General features: G+C 37.1%; 1 protein-coding gene across 1 annotated transcript in view; it reads right to left on the bottom strand.

Annotated features, from left to right (window-relative positions):
* LONP2 (lon peptidase 2, peroxisomal) overlaps positions 1 to 20,037 on the bottom strand; it is a 136,353-nt gene that overhangs the window by 6,790 nt on the left and 109,526 nt on the right. Inside the window, exon 12 of the mRNA XM_056812263.1 lies at positions 7,888 to 8,030. Within this exon, the coding sequence (XP_056668241.1) occupies positions 7,888 to 8,030 (143 nt within the window). The remainder of the gene's footprint in view (positions 1 to 7,887; positions 8,031 to 20,037) is intronic.

Genomic DNA, 20,037 nt, shown 5'->3' with positions numbered 1-20,037 from the left:
TTGTGCCATGGGCCCTGCTGAGAAGTTACATGATTTCTTCAGGGTCACACAGTCAGGATATTTAAATGCAGATGCAATACTTGAACCTGTATCTTCCTCACAGATCAGGAAGAGGCATCTCCATGCTGCCATGCATTATTTATTTCCTGATAATTGACATAATCCACCTATTTAAAAGAAAATTTATACTTCCCAGCTCAGTTTATAGTAAGCTATACACAAAAGTTTCCATAGCATAGAATCATCCATATTGACAGATCTAGAATGGTTTTATTTGGACATTTTGTCATCAGCATATTCATTTTATGACCACTCCTTTCTCTTCCATTTTGGAAACCACACAATGGCATTCTTAGCACTACATTTTAATTTTAAAGTGCACAATAATTTATATTGTAGTTTAGGGTAAGATCTTTCACAGCCATGGTAGGTGTGAGGATGAAAATTTACTGGGCATCCAAACAATATGGTGTTTAGGGATTATTTAAGCAAATAGTACTTAGGATAAGCCATTATTTTGAAATTTGTGATAAGCAGTTTACTTTTTCTAAACATTTTAGAGATGACTTTATGGAACAAAAAGCAGCAGAGTAGTCACTCACTCATCAAATATTTGTAGGAGAAAGACATGACTTCCAGGGTGTTGCTCTGTCACTAACTAGAATATATGACCTTGGCAAATCACTGGATTTTCATCCACATCACACACACTAACAAGTTTCTCCCAAAGCTGTCCTGTGCCCTTTTCTCTTTTCCCTCTATAATGTTTCACCTCAATGCAGATGATTCATCTCCTTGTCTAGGTCTATCCTCTCTCCTGACCTCCAGTCTTGCATTTCCAGCTGCCTTTTCTAAATATCAAACTGGGACTGCCTTTTAGACATCTTAAACTGAATATCCCAGGGCCTCCTTAAGCTCAGCACATCCAAAACAATTTGTTAATTCATCCTTTATCAAACCTTCTCCTCTTTCTAACCTCACTCTTACTTCTGAAGGTACCATTATCTTCCCAGAAACTCAGATTCCCAATTTAGTGTCATCTTCAGTGAAGGGGGTTATCTTCAGCTCTACACACTTGCTCATATCCAATCAATAGTCAAATCCTGTCATTTTGACCTTTATAACATCTCAAATATGCCCCCTTTTCTTCCCTAACACTGCTACTCCCCTGATATAAGCCCTTCATCACCTCCCATCTAAACTATCTGAAATATATCCTGCTGCTTGGTTCTCCCTGACTTGAACTTCTCACTTCAATCCAGCTTTTACTCAATGATCAGACATCTTCCCAAAATGTTGTTTTCAGGAACCTACACCATTTTCCTATTCAATAAACTCCACTGGTTCTCTACCGCCTCTAGGATCAAATATACAATTATCTTTTTATCCCTCAAAGCCCTTCATAACCTAGTACCGTCCTACCTTTTACATGACACTATCCTCCCTGTACATGGATGCAGTAACACTGGCCTCTGCTGTTCTGTGCATAGTGTTCCAAATCCCAAATTCAATCAATCATTTTTACTAGATGGCTCCCATACAGCCTCTGGCTTCCTTCAAGTTCAACTACAGCCTTACTTTCTGTAAGAAGCTTTTTCCTAGTCATCCTTAATCTTAATGCCTTCCCTTAGACACTGCCCTCATTCTAACCTGAACACATATATCTTGTTTGTACATTGTTTTTGCACACTGTCTCACCCATTAGACTATGAGCTCCTGGAGGGGAAGGGCCTCTCTTTGTATCTCCAGGACTTAGCACAATGCCTGGCTCACAAGTGTTTGAAGACTCCATCTTTCTGGGCTTCAGTTTCCACATCTGCCAAGGAATGGTGTTGAACTATGTTATTTTGACCATTCCTTTCGGCCGAACATTCTATGGCTTGTGGAAAATGCTTACAGAGGAAATATAAAGTACTCAAGAATAAGTTTTTTCAAGCATAGAGTTCATGTGTTTGCCAATTTCATACCATTTTCATTTATTAAGCAGCTCTTGGATTTCCCAGGAGCAGGATTGTTGCTAGGTAAGGCATACAAGTTAACTATGGATATGTGTGTGTTTACATGTATGTGTAATACATATAACTGTTGCAACCTGGCACAGAAACATACATGCACACTAACACTACTTAACACCCCTCTTCCCCTTTACTTTCTGTCTTAGAATCCATATTAAGTATTGTTTCTAAGGCAAAAGAGTGGTAAGAGTTAGGCAATGGGGGTTAAGTGACTTTGTGAAGGATACATAGCTGTAAGTGTCTGAGGTCACATTTGAACCCAGGACCTCCTATTTCCAGGCTTGGCTCTGTATCTTCTGTGCTACCTTGCTGCTTCAGATACTTTTCTTTTAAAATTCAAAGAATTTATTGGTTCATCTTTAACTCCACTTAACAGTATCTGGCACAGCACAGGTGCTTGATAATGCTTAATTGAATTAATATTTACTTCTCAGATTCAGATTGGTCTTTTATGAAACCTCATTCACTTAAATATCAAATTTTACTTTTTATTACTATTGCCTTTTTCTAAGGCTACCCTGATATTTGTTACTGTCTACTTCAGAGCTACAACAAAGAGCAAGATTTCTGCCATGTTTCATTATACAGATAATGTACTGAGATGTTTTTATTTTTTAAATACTCAAAAGGCACTGCTGAGACAATACAATTTTTGTGGCCAATCTATGTACACATCATCAATATTTAAATCATGGTTACACAATTGAATGCAAGATTATGAAATACTGAAATAATATAGATGGCCTCACAAATGATCAGTTTTTTGGCCTTTAAAAAAAAAAAACATAGAAGCAACAAGGTTTGGATGATGGGTGCTGGACCAATCTATTATCATCATTTATAAATGTATGTTGAATTGGATCCATAATCAGGTCTCTTTTAGAAATTGTATGGACAATGTGGACAGTCTAAGAGATGATAAACATGAATTTAGACCAATTCCATTCTGTTAGTGTTGCCTTGGATGGGTGAAAGTCTCTTAAGATGAGGGATGTATGTGGTTTTTTATACTATCATATTTAAAACAAAACCTGATATGAATGTTCTAAGGCTTTACAAAGTACTCTTCACAGAACAATTCTGAGGTATCCCCATTTTACAAATGAAGAAACTGCTCAGAGCAAAGGTCAAAGGACTTATTAGGGAGAATTACAGAATTTAGAACCAGAAGGACCTTTATAAATAATCTTGATCAATTATGCTTTTTACAGATGAAGAAATTAAGTTCTAAAGAAGTTAAATAAGTTGCACAAATTAGACAAGCAGTGGCCCAGTTCAGAGGCTGTGAGTGTTCTTTTCTGGATAGCCATTAACGATCACACACATAACTGGCAGGCATAAGAGCCTAGACCAGAACAAACACTTAGTGAATAGGACTACTGTGTCTGTCTTCATTTTAGATTCTGTGACTCTCGGGGTCCCTTCATATGGTTTGTTTCTTAGTTTCACTAAAAGTTAAATGGAATGCATCCATTCTATTCACTCTTGAAGTTTTCAGGATATCCTTGATTGTAGTGGCTTCATGCCTTGACTTTTCTAAGAAAGACTTGAAATGAACCAAGTGATTATCCTTAAAAATAGTCTTCATTTCCCCCTTCTTTTGCTATTTGATATATAGCCTAGTAAGCAAGGGCAGGTTTCTTCATTTGCTTTTTTCAACTACATTGTAATCTCTATAAGGATAATTCTACTTTTAGATGACTAAACCAGCATTCCTCCTAAAGTTCTAAAATTGAAGCATGCATCTTTAGAATGACTTCCCATGAAATACATGGCAAATGGAAAATTCTCTTCAGGTTAATCTACTGTTGAAGCTCTGTTAATATCAAAATTATAAAAAGGTTGCCATGGGTTACCAACAAAAAAGGAACTCTACTATATCTCCCATATAACAAATTATTTATATTAAGCCTACAAACAGGAGGAATTGCTTTCATCTTTCCTTAAAATAAAAACCAATAAAGTTGTAAGGGAGAGCTAATGATTGGTCTCTAACTAGATCAGGCTGAAATTTAAAAAGACCTTCCAAGGAAGCAGCTGGGTGGCTCAGTGGATTGAGAGTCAGACTCAGAGATGGGAGGTCCTGGGTTCAAATGTGATCACAGACATTTCCTAACTGTGTGACCCTGGGCGAGTCACTTAATTCCCATTGCCTAGCCCTTACCACTCTTCTGCCTTAGAATTAATATTCAGTATTGATTCTAAGATGGAAGGTGAGGGTTTAAAAAAAAAGGAAAGACCTAGCACCAAGATAGGTCAACTGATGCAGTGCATTAAAAAAAAAAACAACCCATAAAGCAAACAGTGGGATGAAAATTTTTATTTCAAGGTAAAATTATAATTTTTTTGTATCAATTGTCCTGATTCTCCAGGGTTAACTAAAACTTGTTTGCAAATTAGAGCACAGCATTTATAGTGTATGTATATGTATATGGGGGGTGGTGGTGGTGGTGGTAGGGTTCAGGTGTTTGCTGATGTCTCAGTATGGCTCTGGATGATTGCTAAAATCTGAATGAAATCAAGAAATGCAAGCAGAAATATAATATTGATGTTGGAGTAGCCTGAAATCCTGTGGCCAGAAAACTGGATAGCACAACTATGATTGATTTTCTGAGACAGAAAATTGAAGAAATATATTTTGGAAAAATTGAGATATTTATTTGTTGTTTTAGGCATCTTCTCAAACTGCCAACTACAGTTAGACTTTTTCAAAGTCAGAGCTAACGAACTGTTCTTATTTGGAGCTGTCTTTGTGTTTTATGTATTTGGCACTCCTCTTTAAGGTTAGGATTCTAACCCATCTGATCTTGATCATTTGGGAAATTCAACCTGGCAAGGAGGAGGGAGGATGTCTAGCTCACATATACACTAGGCACCTTTAAATGTGTACTCTTTTAGCTACATATAGAGAAGGTAACAAATCTTTCCTTGTTGCTACTGACTGTGTTGAATATATACATGAACTGTAAAAAGATCTGTGAATTGGAAATAGCAGTAACTGACATTATATAGCTCTTTAAGATTTTCAGAGTGCTTTATCTTATCTCATTTGAATCTCACATTGATTGAATGAGGTACCTGTGGTTATTCCCATTGTATAGATCAGGGGTCCCCAAACTTCGGCTTGAAGGCCACATGCGGCCCCCTGAGGCCATTTATCTGATCCCCACCACACTTCTGGAAGGGGCACCTCTTTTATTGGTGGTCAGTGAGAGGAGCACTGTATGTGGTGGTGCCTCAAAGCAAGGCGTCACTCATCCAGTACTACTTCCGGTCACATAATCCTTTGCGTGGCACCTTGTTCTGAGAGTAACTGAATGAGAACGAGGCGCCACACAAAGGATTATGTGGCTGCAGCATCAGCATAGTGAGAGGCAATCTGGGGAAGGGGATTCCACACTGTGTATACTGCTGCTCAGTATAGTGGTGGTAATGATAGGCCTGTGTAAGGTGTGACAGGCCCATCACAGCCAGTGCTGCAGCCTCCGCTATCCTAGACAGCAGTATACAGATTTGTTCCTAGTTTTGTTTTTTTTTAATAGTCTGGCCCTCCAATCGTCTGAGGGACAGTGAACTGGCCCCCTGTGTAAAAAGTTTGGGGACCCCTGATCTAGATGAAGAAACTAAGGCTGAGATGGCAAGTATTTGCCCTAATAAGTGCCAGAGGTGGAATTTGTATTCAAGGCATCCATCTATGCTCTGCATAATCAGTAGGAATTTAGTATACATTTGACCACATTTTTTAGAAAGCACTAAAAATGATATTTTGCCCACCTGGCAGTTTCTTCCTGAACCTATTAGTGAGGTAGGGAAATATCGGTTAATATTTCAGTTCACAACCACAACTTATATTTTTTGCCATGCTTTCCTTACAACACCTTTATGAAATAAGTATAAGAAGTATTATTCCATTCATAAAGACAGGGCATTTTGAGAGATGTAGAGCAGTAAAGGGCTAATGCCCATTATTAACAATCAGTCTATCTAGATAGTTTGGAAGAAACCCCACAATGTGACCTCTTCTGCAAGCTTGGGGGAAGATCAAAGGTTTTTGTCTCTTGAGACTTAAGCTATTGAACTAAAAAAGAAAATCTGGAAAGGGTAACAAGTGTGTGTGGTGTATTATCAAATTCCTCTCCAGATTCATGTGAGTATAAAAGGGCTGATTTGCACACAGAACAAAACTCCACAAGCAAAGTGAAAAGGAATTCCTTCATTGAGCATTAAATATTCAGAGCTGTTAAACTCTGCTTATAAAATTTCTAATCTATTCCCTTTTAGCCTTTTCCTTGTTACAGCTCCAAAACTTCCAGCACTGCCTTCAAAAATAATACCAGTAAAAAAAGTTTAGAGAAAGTTGAAAGTGCATGCCCATCGTAGGAGCAGAGAGGGGAGCTGGAAGCAATCTCTGAAGTCATCTAGTCCAATCCCTTCATTAAAGAGTGAAGTGACTGACAGCCTGAGGCTCCAGGGAGGACAATAGCAAATCTGGGATTCAAACTCCAGGTCTCTGACTCCAAATCCAAAAGTCTTTCTTTTCTACCACAGCAGTAATGTGGGACCATTCTTGTGTTGCCCTAATCTAATTATTCTAAGTGAACTGCTGGAATGTACTTCTGCTAGAATATATGACATTATGCAACAGAGTCATGGTTTATAATTTTCCTAACCAAACCATTTTTAGGGCTTTATGATCTGCCAGAGTCAGAAAGCAGAAGTTCCTAAGGTAAAACCTCAGTGCTTGGACTACAAATGTTTTATCATTGCTTACACGTTCAAGTTGATCTAATGGTCTCAAAAACAAAAACAAAAACAAACCAACAAAACCAAAAACCCTAAGACCCTGAACGATCCTATTTCAAAGGCTTTATAAAAAGTCCTTTAAGCAGCCTCAAATGATTCTGACAGATTCTGCTCTCCATCATGTCTAGTGCCCAAGATAAATATCTTTATTTATTAACTGAAAACTATACATAAATACAAACCCACTAACACAAAGTGGAGAATGATGTATAAAGCTGCCCCCATGCCTAGTGTGATTTTGGTCAAACTGTTTCCATTGTTGATTGATCCAAGTGTACAATAAGGATTATAATTTTCTGCCATGCACCCTAATTATGAAATTAATCTTTGTTATTAATGAGGTGATGGCAGCATTGCACTTCTGAATAAAGATGCTCCCAAAAAATAATATTAACAACACTTTTCCCTGAAAAGTTTTCCTAGTAACTTAGCTAAAGGCAACAGCAGAGTAAAATGTATTAAGGAAGACTACAGTGGTCACAAATACCTATTTCACACAACTTCTTTTTTCTAATTCTTATCATCTTTCCATCTCTGCCATGGTCTGGGATATGAAATGTATTATGTAGGAAGAGAAGGAAATGGATGGAGTCATTTACACAATTTTAAGTCTAGAAATGGTCTAAGAAATAATAACAAGAGAAGAACAGTATTCTGAGAGCTGGGATCTAGGGCTGAAGAGGCAGTCAGATCTGTTGTAGTTTAAAATGATGTTCATTTTCAAGCAATTATCTTTTACTAGTTCTCCCCCTCCACTCCCAATCCTACTTTTAAAGCAAATATACACTAAGAATTAAGATGTCCAAAAAGACCAATAACACTACTGAAAAGTTTGAGGGTTTCCTCTTGAGGTTGGATTGGCTGGTGGAAAACAAGGCAGTAGAAACTAGATTATAGTAAAAGAAAAAGCCTGATACTACTTTTGTGCCACATGAAAAACAGATCTTAACTATAACACAAACAAAATAGGAATGACCACTGCCACCCAATTTCACATCCAAATTCCAAAGCAATAAGCAATGGCTAGATTAAAGCATTTTAAGCTAATTAGAGAAACAAGAACAGTTACCTCCATTTCGTACATAGGTGGCCCCAAGATATCTTTCAGTGCATGGAAATCAATTAAGATAGGCATTTCTGGTGGTAGGGCCAGATCAGCTGTGTCACTGATGGATTCAGGTTTTGCATCTTCTAGGAGGTGTTCTCTGCATCCTGAAAGAATAAATTTAAACAATCACAAGAGCTTTCAGACAATTGAAAACTTGTGGCATAACTGAAGGAATACCAGCCTGGGAACATTTCAGTTCCTCTTAGTGTGAACCTTAAAAATTCTCAGACTCTACTTCATAAGGTTTGGTTAAGACCATTCCCCATTTAAACAATGAAGAGACTTAGATCAGGAATGTGAGACCTCTACTCCACCCCTACTTAAGCATGCTTTAGGGAAGAAACTCCTTGCTGAACAATGAAAAATACTTAAACCCATACGTATAGTAAGGCAAAAGTTCTTAAGCTGTGCCTATTTTTAGATCTAATACAAAAGGGTGCTAAGTACCTATAAAGGTCAGGCAACTTGTGAATTTACAAGGAGCAAAGAGGTGAGAACTTAGAGGTTTTCTGGTGTGAACTTAATCAAAAATTTAAGCCTTCTTAGGTGTGAATTAAGAATGGTCTGTCCTTTGAAAAATGTCTACTGTGATTGGTAGATGTGAGAACTTAGGGGAGGTGACATAGGAGAAAATTCCTTTTAAAAGGAGGCCTCAGGAGAGAGAGGGACTCACATTCAGCTGGTGGTCAGAAGAATCTCTCTCTGGAGATGGAGCTGGCTGGCCTGGTGTCTCTCTGAACACTAGAATCCTTGCTTGGACAAAATCTTGTGGTGAGTGGATAAAAAACTGACTGATCTCTCTCTCATTTATTCCTTAATTTTGTATTAATTAAAATCTCTATAAAACCCAGCTGACTTGGGTATATTTAATAATTGGGAATCTTTCCCTGGTGACCACCTTATATTTGATTTAAAAACAAGACACTGTCTTAAAACCATATTTTCTGCGGTCACAATTTAAGCCAAAACACTCTTTTAACTGCCACAGTTTATGTCTTCCACTATTTTAATTATTACATTAGTAAGGTACTGAGGCAGAGATAGCCATTGTCTGTGATAAAAATTAAAAATTCCACATGTGAGCTGTGTCAATGAAGCTCATCCCCTCCCCCTCCTGAGTAACTTTACCTGTCTATCAAACATTCGTGACATAGCAGAGTTGCACCAGGTTTGCATCTATGTATGTTCTGTACATCAATAAAGGTCAAAGCTTTGGGCTTGAAGGGGGGAGAATCGAGAAGAGAAGGAAGGAAGAAGTTGGGAACAGAGCAGGCAGGTGGGGGGGGGGGTGGAAGAGGAAAGAGACTGGCAGGCTACGGACCATGCGGTCAGGTTACTTGGGAATGATTGTCTACCTTCCTAATAAACTTTATAAAACATATATCTAGGTAGAAATATTATTTAATTCTTACAGAGCCAACTCTCAAAGAGTTCTTGGAGAGGGATAATAAGATGAAAACAAAGACTGAAATGCACTATTTTTGATTGTTTGGTAAAATTCATGTCCTAAGGCCACCTGATCTTGATTAAACTGGACTGGGCTTCATGAAGTCTTAACTTTGTTTGTAGACAAGCTGAAGTCCTGAAGGCATCTGCTGATTTCTTTTGTCACTCCAGAAGAGTCTGCTTGTGTGTACTAATCCATCTGAAACATGGTTTTCCTAGGAAGGGCCTGAAAAGAGCTTTCTGAAATGAGGTCTGGAGTAAATAAAGCTTGGGAGTTTTTTTGATGTCTTTATGGTCTTGAACCCAGGAAAAGCTGTAGGGGTAGTGGTGGCCTGCACTGCAAGATTCCTGCCATCATAATAATTCTCAGCTGGCTACATGGGTCTCTAGCTGCCTGGGCTTCTGGAGGCTAAGGGCCTAACTGACAGGTCCCAAAGTCAGCAAAAAGGAAGCAGAAGAGGAAGGAGGATAATTCACTTCGTTTTTAGAGAGATATATTATTTATTAACAGAAATTTATTTGGGATTGAAATTTGAGCTATTTGGAGATAACTTGCAATGTTTGTAGGCTAGAATTATGAATTATTACCCTGCATCTTTTAAGTTATTCCTTGGTTGCTTACCTGTTGTCCCTCCCTACAGCTCTAAGATGGAAACATGACGGAAAAATATGTTAAATTATATATCTTATTGAAGTTTAAGGTCTTTGTCTTACTTAGTCTTCTCCGTGTACCTAGAATAATAACCGATGTTTGTAGTATTTTAAGGTTCATGAAGTGTTTTATATACGATTACCTCTTGATTTCTATGTAATTTTTTACATAGAGCAAAGTTTTACATCTCTCTATAAATGCTAGCTTCTGTTATAAATAATTGTGACATTCTGTGTGCTCCTACTTTGTGTATATTTTCCAAAGAAATGGCACAATGTATATGATATCCCCCCATCTTTAAACCCCACCATCTCTTCAGGCTTAGTTAAAACCCTATCCCCTCCATCCCTTATGAAGGCAAACCACACTAGTATTTTCCCTTCTCTAACAAGCATCAATCTATAAGCATTTATTAAGTAATTATGCTGTGCCCAGACACTGTGCTCTAAGCTTTGAAACTTCTTGTCCTCCTGTAGCACTTTGTGTCTGTCATGTAGGATCTGGCACTTAATTATTTGTTTTATTGTCTTCTAATTGTTTTTCTAATTGTTATGATTGTATGCCTGTGCCCAGTTAACTAGACTATGTGCTCATTAAGATCAGAGACTGCAGCACATACTTTCCCATCTTCTGTTGCTGTTTTCCGAAGTCCTAGTCTTGACTCTGCCACTAGTATCTCTATGACTTTTGAAAACATAAGCCCAAGTGTCCTCATCTGGAAAATGTAGATAACAGTGCCTATCTTAAATATCTCATAGCATTGCGCTAAGGATAAGATGACCTGTGAATGTGAAATTACTTTAAAAACTGTATGAAAATATGAATAAGGGATAAGACGTGCCATCTATCTTCTTGGTAAAAATCCAGCATAGTATGTTATTTATAGCTAACATTAAAGTTTGCAAACTACTTAGGATACATTAGCTCACTTGAAATTCATAGCAATTCTTCAAAGTAGGCCATAAAATTTTAACCCCCATTTTACAGATGAGGAAACTGAGGCTTAGAGGTTAAATGACTTACTCATGTTCACTCAGCTACTAAGTGCTGAGGGAAGGATTTAAACATAAGTCTCTCCTAACTCCAAGACTGGTTGGTTTGTTATTGTTCCTCTGAATCATATAGGAAGGACAATCAAAAAGTAGCTGGGAAAGAGCTGCTCCTGATACTGGGTGGTCAAAGTTCAAAGCTTTCGGCCTATTCAGTACTGTGACTCCCACCACAGACCACCAAGAGCTGGCTATACTCTCAGTTCTTCAGGCATGTTAAATTTCAACTTGGGATGAAGAGCAGGACTATGAAAAAGTGTGTAAATGTTTAGAAGGAGCAGTATCATCAATTAATTAAAAATTAACTGCAGAGAGAGAAAACTGCCACCTGTATAAAGTTATTGAACCATGAAGCTACAAGTGAAACAGTGTATTGAGGTTTCACATAATGTACTTAAAGGGCTGCAAGCATTCTGTCTTTTGGGGTCTTTGATTTGCTTCTTTGAGATCTAATTACTGTTGCCAGTCTGGATTATGTTGTCACAGCAGGAAGTAATGCAGAATGGGTGAAAGCCAATCCACAACTATGTAATGATGGTTTCAGGCCATCCAGTTCTTAGCTATGTGTAATGCTGAATTTGGTGCAAGGCCTAAGAATTCATCTGAGCCAAGAGTAGGGGAGTTTGGGGAAGGTGGGGAGGACAGAAACTACTTACATAGTTAAGGCAACTCCAAAAAGAAGAGCAGGCATTTTGCCTCCAGCTATAGAAGCAGCAGCTGTGTTATGAAAAATTCAATGAAGTCCTAACTAATCTGCACTTCAAAACGGGATGCCATTAAATACAAGCAAGAGACTCAATCTGTGACATAGTGCCAGGACCTCTGGAGGGAGAGCACAAACCAGACAGAAGGCACCACATGCAACCAGGGGTGAGATCAGGGAACTACTAGATCTTAATGGGAATGTACATTCTGAATCTTTAAAGAAAATCCTGTCTAATACTGAATGCTACTATTCAAGTGGGAAGGGAAATACCTGTCAATGGAGAAGGACTTTAAAGTCCCACAAACAAAGCTACTCTGTAGTACTATCACTGAAGGAGAAGAGTTATGACAAGAAGGAAGAGGGACCCGGAAGGACCATCCTACCATGGCTATTCACTTTTAACTTTCATTCATTCATTCATTCATTCATCCATCCATTTATTCATTCATTCATTCATTTATTTACTTATTTATCCATTTATTTATTTATTTGTTCGTTTATTTATTTATTTGTTTATTTATTCACTCACTCATTCATTTATTTGTTTGTTTATTTATTTATTTTTAACACCTTACCATTTTGGAATCAATACTGTGTATTGGCTCCAAGGCAGAAGACTGGTAAGGGCTAGGCAATGGGGGTCAAGTGACTTGCCCAGGGTCACACAGCTGAGAAGTGTCTGAGGCCAGATTTGAACCTCCCATCTCTAGGCCTGACTCTCAATCCACTGAACTACCCAGCTGCCCTCATACCATGGCTATTCAAATGGTTTTTTTTGCTAGTGTTTTATATGTACAACTTTGCTGTACATTCTCTACTATGTCAGTTTGTATCATAACATGAAGAGTCAGTGAGAGGGTCCTTGGAATTTAGGCTTTATTGGTATTGTCCAGCATTGCCACAGGAAAGATTTACCCCAAATCTCAGACTTTCTTTAGACTAAAAAACCCACTCTTCTCATTGGAATGGTGTCATAATATTTACTAAGTCCTTCATGAGGGCTAAGAAGAAGCACAGTAAAGACAGCTGGGTTAGTCATAGTTAAAAACAATGAGAGAGGAAAATGCTGTCTCTAGTCTGAAGAAAATATGCATAGGAGCACTGCATAATTCTAGAGAACAGAAGGCTATTGATGTGACTATATTAGCTGTAACCTCCCCCCCCCCCACACCCCCAGAGGAACAAAGTGTCAAAATGGAAAGTCTCCATAAAGCTTTCCCATAGAAAAAGGCATCAGTGACCCCTCAGCAAAATGCTTTTAAACAGCTTAGAACAAAGTTTAGTATTTATTGTTTAAAACAAAATCAATTCCATAATCATACTTAAAAAAAAAAAAGGCCTTCTTTGGGTAGAGGTAGAATGTTGAGTTCTCAGGGTCATATATCACAAAATAGGTCAGAATATGTGTTTTAAAGTTTGGCTCTAACTACAACTAACTCACTCTTTGGCCTTAAGCAAAATCATTTACTCTCTATGCATCTGGGTTTCCTCATCTGTGTACTAGGATAATTAACAATGACCTCAGAAGGTTGCTGGGAGAATTAAATGATGTTTGCCTCGTGCTTTAATATGAAGAAATGCAAAGCCTTAAATTATATCATTAGATCACTTTTCAAAGTTCTTACCTTTCTAACAAAGCACCAGGATGAAATATAAATTCAAGTTACCTTTCTATTCACTCTTCAGTTCACTTTGCCTTCCACTTCACAGAGAGTTCTTTGTTCACAGATTCTCCCAACATGTAATTCTTCACTATATCCAACATGTTACTTATGTGTTGTTTTTGTCTTTTTTTGGGGGGGGGGGTATCCTTGGTTGGTAAGAATTTCTGGCACATGGCAAATGCTTAATAAATGCTTGGCGACTGACTTGTCCAGTCACCAAAGGCAAGATTATACTTCAAGGCTTGTTTTGTATCCAGGAATTTATATACTCAGGCGCTCCAAGGGCTAACTACTGATGACAAAATTACAAACTTTATCAAACTTGACAGAAACTGTAGTGGTTCATACTTATAGATCATTTTGGGACAAATGGCTACTTAGAATAAGGGCTCCTAGCAAGAGTTATGAGTAAATTCAAAAATGAGGATGGAGAGACTTGTTCTACAAAGTATTAAGAACAGGAAGACTTAAGCAATGGTCTACATAGATTGTTTGACAGCTGGGGCAATAAGACAAACAAATAACTTCTCTAAACTTAAAGAAAATGTCCTTTTAGAAGAGAAAGTAAAGGAACTTTACTCTTAGAAAGGAGTGACTTAAAAAACAGGCTTAAATATTAAAACAAAAAGGGAAGTGGAACTTAAGAATTGGAGAAGAATTCTAACCAGTACCACGAAGCAAAAAGGAAGAAGAACCCCTGTTTGGAATTAACCAGCAGAAGTGAGCTCTTTCCAAAAATGAGGAGGAAATTAGACCTTATGAGAAGTGCTGCTTGACTTCCAAGGATAAAGGTGGATTCACAGGTACTACCCTATGAAGAATCATCCAGGAAGGATGAAAAAATGAAGAGATCAGTAGTAGAGGAGTGTGACTTCCTACTATAGGGATAAAGATGAAAAAGGCAAATCTAGGATCTCAATTGCTAAATAAAATGATCTTATTTGAGAATAAGACTTGGATTTTTAAATCTTAAAGACAATGGAGGTGGAGTCAAAATGGTGGGGACAAACTTTAGCAACTTCTCTTCAAATTACCTTGAAAAAAGGCTTACAAACCCAAATAAGAGCCTTAGAAGAAAATTTGGGAAAAGAAACAAGAGCTTTGCAAGAAAATTTAAAAGAGTTAATAGCTTGGTAAAAGAAGTACAAAGTAAAGACTAAAGGCAAGATTATACTTCATTAGATCAAATAATTAAAAAAAGGTAAAAAATATTTAGTGAAGAAAGCAAGTTCTTAAAAATTAGAATTTATCATGCAGAAGCTCCATAAGACTCAATAAGATATTAAGAAACAATAAAAATCAAGGCTGGAAAAATAAAAGAAAATGTGAAAAATCTTATCAGAATAAAGGCGGACTTAGAAAAAATTTTAGGAGAAATAATTAAAAAATTATTGAACTACTAGAAAGCTGTGAACAAAAAAAGTGCCCAGATTTCAACAAATTATAACAAATTATTATCTTAGGACCAGAGGGCAAAACAGGAATTTAAAGAATACACTGGTTATCAACTTAAAGAAATCTAAAAATGAAAACTCCCAGGAATATCATAGTCAAATCTGGAGTTCCCAGGTCAAGGAAAAAAATCTGAAAACATCCAGAAAAGAAAATAATTCAAATACTGTAGAGTCATAGAATCACACAAGACATTAGCAAACCACTAATAAGAAGCAGAGGGCTTAAAATATGATATTCTAAAAAAGCAAAGAAGCTAGGATTACAACCAAAAATGACTAACCTGGCAAAACTGAGTATAATCCTATAGGGGAAAAACAGATATTTAAGAAAATAGAGGACTTTTGAAGTATTTCTGGTGAAAAAGACCAGAACTGAAGAAGTATTTGACATTTAAGAACAACACTCAAAAGAAGAATAAAAAAGTGAATAAGTGAGATATCATAAGGAATTTAAATAAAATAAACTCTTCATTCTTATCTGGAAAGATGATGCATGTAACCTCAAAGAACTTTTTCATTTGTTGGGCAATGAGGGAATCTATTTATTGAGCACAGGTATGCGTCTATTGCTTGGGAGAGATCTCAAAAGAAAAATGGAATGGTGTGAAGGAGGGTGGGTGATGTGGAAATTTTTCTCACTTAAATGAGGCATATGAGGAAGAGTTTATACAATTAAGGAAAAAACAGGAGAAGGGAACAGGTAATACTTGAACCTCATTCTCTCAGAACTGGTTCCAGGAGAGAAGAATATACATACAGAGCTGGGGACAGAAATTCATTTTATCCAACAGGGTAAGAGGAGAAAAAGAGACTAAGAGAAAAGAGGAGAGGGAAAAGAAGGAGAGAGTAGATATAGGAAGGCAGTGGTCCAAAGCAAAACAGACTCTTGAAGATGGAACATGAGGAAAAAGAAAAGGATAAATATAAGAGGATGGAAGGAAATTACACAGTGAACAATCAAAACTATGAATGTGATAAGTTCAATTATAAAATGGAAAAGGGCAAGCAGAATAGATTTAAAAGCAGGATTCAAATGTCATTTATAATAAAAAATGCCTGAATTAGAAAAATAAACAGTTAAAATCAGCAATTGAAGAATTCATTACATTTAAGCCAAAGTAAAAAGGGCAGGGGTAGTAGTCATGATCTCAGACAAAGAAAAATAAAAAAATAGATCTATTTAAAAGAGATAATCAGGGAAACTACATTTTGCTAAAAAGTTCCACAGACAATTCAGTAATATCAATATTAACCATGTGCACCAAATGGCACAGCATCCAACTTTTTGAAAGAAAAGTTAAATGAATTATAGGAAGAAATATATTAAAAAACTATAAGAAAAGAGGACCAATTTACATCTTTCAGACCTAAATGAATATAACCATAAAATAAACAATAAGGAAGTTATGGAGATGAACAGAATTTTAGTAAAGTTATATACAATAGACTTCTGGAGAATACACATGACTTCACAAAAACTTGCCATATAAGGGCATAAAAACCTCAGTAAAATAAAGAGCAGAAATTTTAAATTCACCATTTTTCTTATCATAATGCAATAAAAATTACATTTAAAATTAGTTGGAAACTAAATCTAATCTTATAGAATAAGTAGGTAAAAGAACAAATCATAGAGATAAATAATTGAGGATACTGATAAGACAGCATATCAAGATTTGTTGGATGCAACAAAGAAGTAATTAGGGAAAAACATCTCTAAATGATTGCATCAATAAAAGAGACCAAATCAATAAAGTGGCATTCAATTAAAAATATAGAAAAAATAACACATTTACAACCTTTAATTAAAAACCAAAACAGAAATCCTGAAAAAATTGAACTAATTAAAAAGAAACAAACTTAAGAGATGGTTTTATGAAAAAAATCAATAAAACAGATAAGCCATTAGCTAATTTGATTAAAAAAAAAGAAAACTAAATAAAAAAAGTGAAATGCATAACCAATGAAGATGAAATAAAGACAATTGTTTGGAATTATTTTGCTCAATTTTATGCCAATGAAACTAAAAATCTGAATGGAATGAATGACTATCTACAAAAATAGAAATTGTTCTGATTGCAGAAGAGGAAATGGAATATTTAAATAACGAAATCTTAGAAAAAAGGGAAACAAACAATCCACAAATAAAGCTCCCTAAGGGGGTAAGAAAAAAAAAAGGACCAGATGGATCTATAAGTGAAGAACAATTAATCTCAATACTATATATAAACTGTTTGAAAAAATAAGTAAAGAGGGATTATTATCAAATTCCTTTTAACTAATATAATTTTGATACCTATACCAAGGGGAGCCAAAAACAGAACAAAAACTATAAAGTAGTACTGGATAAAACTCAAAGACCTCTGTTAAATGGGGCATGGACTCACCATTTGACAAAAACTGTTGGGATAATCGGCACAAACCATCATCTCATAATGAATACCAAGATTAGCTCAAAATGGGTACATGATGTAGGTATAAAAGAATGATATCATGAGCAAATCATAGGAGCATGGAAGAAATTACCTGTTGGACCTAGGTAGAGGGGAAGAGTTCAGAACCAAATGAGATAAGAGGTTTATTGGAGGGATAATTTTATTACTTAAAATTAAAAAGTATTTTGCACAAACAAAACAAATGCAATCAAAATTAGAAGCTAGAAAGCAAGGGGTAAATCACTGCAGTTTAGTTTCTCTGTAAAAGGCCTCACTTTATGAGAAAATCACTAATAATAAGAGAAATGCAAATGAAAACAATTTCTACTTATTGGATTGGCTAAGATGACTGAAAAGGAAAATGACAAATGCTAGAGGGGATGTGGGAAAATGAGTACACCACTGTTGGAAATATGAACTAGTCCAGTGATGGGGAACCTTTTAAAGATGGAGTGTCAGGCCCTGCCCCACCCCCAGACCAAGTACCATGCCCATGCTCCTCCCTCCAGAGACCACATTCTGTGCCTCTCTTCCCACTGAGTGCCCGGTGCACCCTGCCTCCCCCTCTTATTTCACCCAGGGGAGGGAGGAAGCACTCCCATTGGATTGCTAGGTAGGGGGGAGGGTGATGTAGTCAGGCTTGGGGAGAGGGAGAATCGAGGGGCACAAGCACTCTGTGACCCTCTAGTTATGTAAGCTACGATCCCCTTAAACCTAGAAAACAAAACAAAAAAGTCTGAGCTTACAGGAAAACCCCTTATTTATAGGAAAATATAACCCTTAGGTTAAGTGACACCATTCTGAAACACTTATCCCATAATGTTCCAGCCCTCCTGAAGGGGGTATCCTCCAAATAAACCTTTTTAGCAAATGGTCAGTGGTTGAAATCAGGTTTTAATCCAGATGCAGGGCTGATTGCTATCTCTGACAGAGCTTCTAGACCACCTGTTCACCCTCAGTCAAGGCACGTCTTTGAATACAAATTGAACAGGCTAGTATGAGGTGAAGGGGACTAAGAATGCAAAACTTGAGAAGGGAGCCATAGAACAGAGAAGAGGCTATCTTGGGGTTTATAAAACTTATTCCTAAATCATCAGACTACAGTTTTGAACATTTTGAAAGTACAAACTCAAAAGACACATCCCCAAATTCCAAAATTCTTTGTGTAGTAAAGATCCTGGTTGCTTCTGTTAGTGAAGACATCAGTTGTTTCTATCTCAATCAAGACAAATGTAATTAAGAGACCATTGTGTTCTGAATGGGGTGGGACAATCTTGTCCTTCAAGGGATGCTGTCTTGAAGAGACCTGCTTACTAACTCCTACAGGGAACAGGGTGAGGGGAGCAATCCAGCTGGGCCTCATTCAGGCTTTCTAGTTAGGAACTCTGGTGACTCTGTGCTTTAGGGGGTGGGCTTACTGGGTCCTTGGCATGTGTGCCATCAGTTCACCATCATGGACCTAGTCCAACCATTCTGGGGAGCAATTTGTAACTATGCCTCCAAAACTGTGAAAACGTACCTCAAGGAGAGCAAAGTAAAATGAAGGAGGCCCCAAAATATTTACAGCAGCTCTTTTTGTGGTAGCAAAGAATTGGAAAAGGAGGGGATGCCTCTCAATTGGGTAATTTCTGAATAAGTTGTGATACATGAATATGACAGAATTCTACTGTTTTGTAAGAAATGGTTCAGGAGATGGTTTCAGAAAAACTTGGGATGATATATACACTGAAGTAAAGTGAACTGACCAAAACCAGGAGAATAATCTACAAGGTAACAGAAATAGGATAAACATAATCAACTATGAAAAATTTAGCAACTGATGAATCCACTGATACGCCTTTGTGGTCAAATTCTCTGAAAGGACTGTCTATAATAGCTGCCTCCAGGCTTTGCTCTCACTCTTCTTAGCTTTACAATCTGGCTTCAAATTTTACCATTCTACCAAAATTGCTCTCTCCAAAGTTGCCAGTAGTTTCTTAGTTGACAAGTTGAATAACCTTTCCTAAATTTTTATCTTCCCTCACCCTCTCTTCTGTGATACTCTCTTCTTTCAAGGTTTTAAAAACATTAATCTCTTGTGCTTCTCCTACTTATCAGAACTTTTCTTCGTATCCAAGCCTTCTAACTGTAGATGTCCCATAGAGTTCTGTTCTGGGCCCTCTTCTCTCTATGTACTACTTTCCTTGGTGATCTCATCAACTCCCATGAATTTATAGTAATTAAATTCACTATATTCATACTGATGATTCTCATGTTTACCTATCCTGCCCCAACCTCTTTGCTAACCTCCATTCTGGCATCTTCAACTGCCTTTTGCATATCTTGAACTGGATTCCTATATTTATGTTAAATGAAACATGTCCAAAACAGAATTCATTATCTTTCCCCCTAAATTGTCTCCTTCCCCCTTTCTCTCACCTTAATTATTCCCATTTCTGGGCACCACCATCTTCCCAGTCCCTCAGCCTTACAACAAAGGATATCTATACCTCATTAGCTCTTACCCCCAAATCTGATGCCAAGGCCTGTCTGTTTCACCCTTTAGGACATCTTCTGAATGCATCTCCTTCTCTCCTCTGCCACTGCCACCACTCTAGTGCAGGCCCTGATCTTCTCATTTCTGGACTACTGAAATGGTCTGCTGGTGGCTCTGCCTGCTTCAAATCTTTTCTCACTCCAATCCATCCTTCATTCATCCATCAAAG

This window comes from Monodelphis domestica, chromosome 1 (assembly GCF_027887165.1).
Source record: "Monodelphis domestica isolate mMonDom1 chromosome 1, mMonDom1.pri, whole genome shotgun sequence".
Classification (NCBI taxonomy): domain Eukaryota; kingdom Metazoa; phylum Chordata; class Mammalia; order Didelphimorphia; family Didelphidae; genus Monodelphis; species Monodelphis domestica.
The sequence above is the reverse complement of the archived record's forward strand: the minus strand, read 5'-3'. Positions and strand labels throughout refer to the sequence as shown.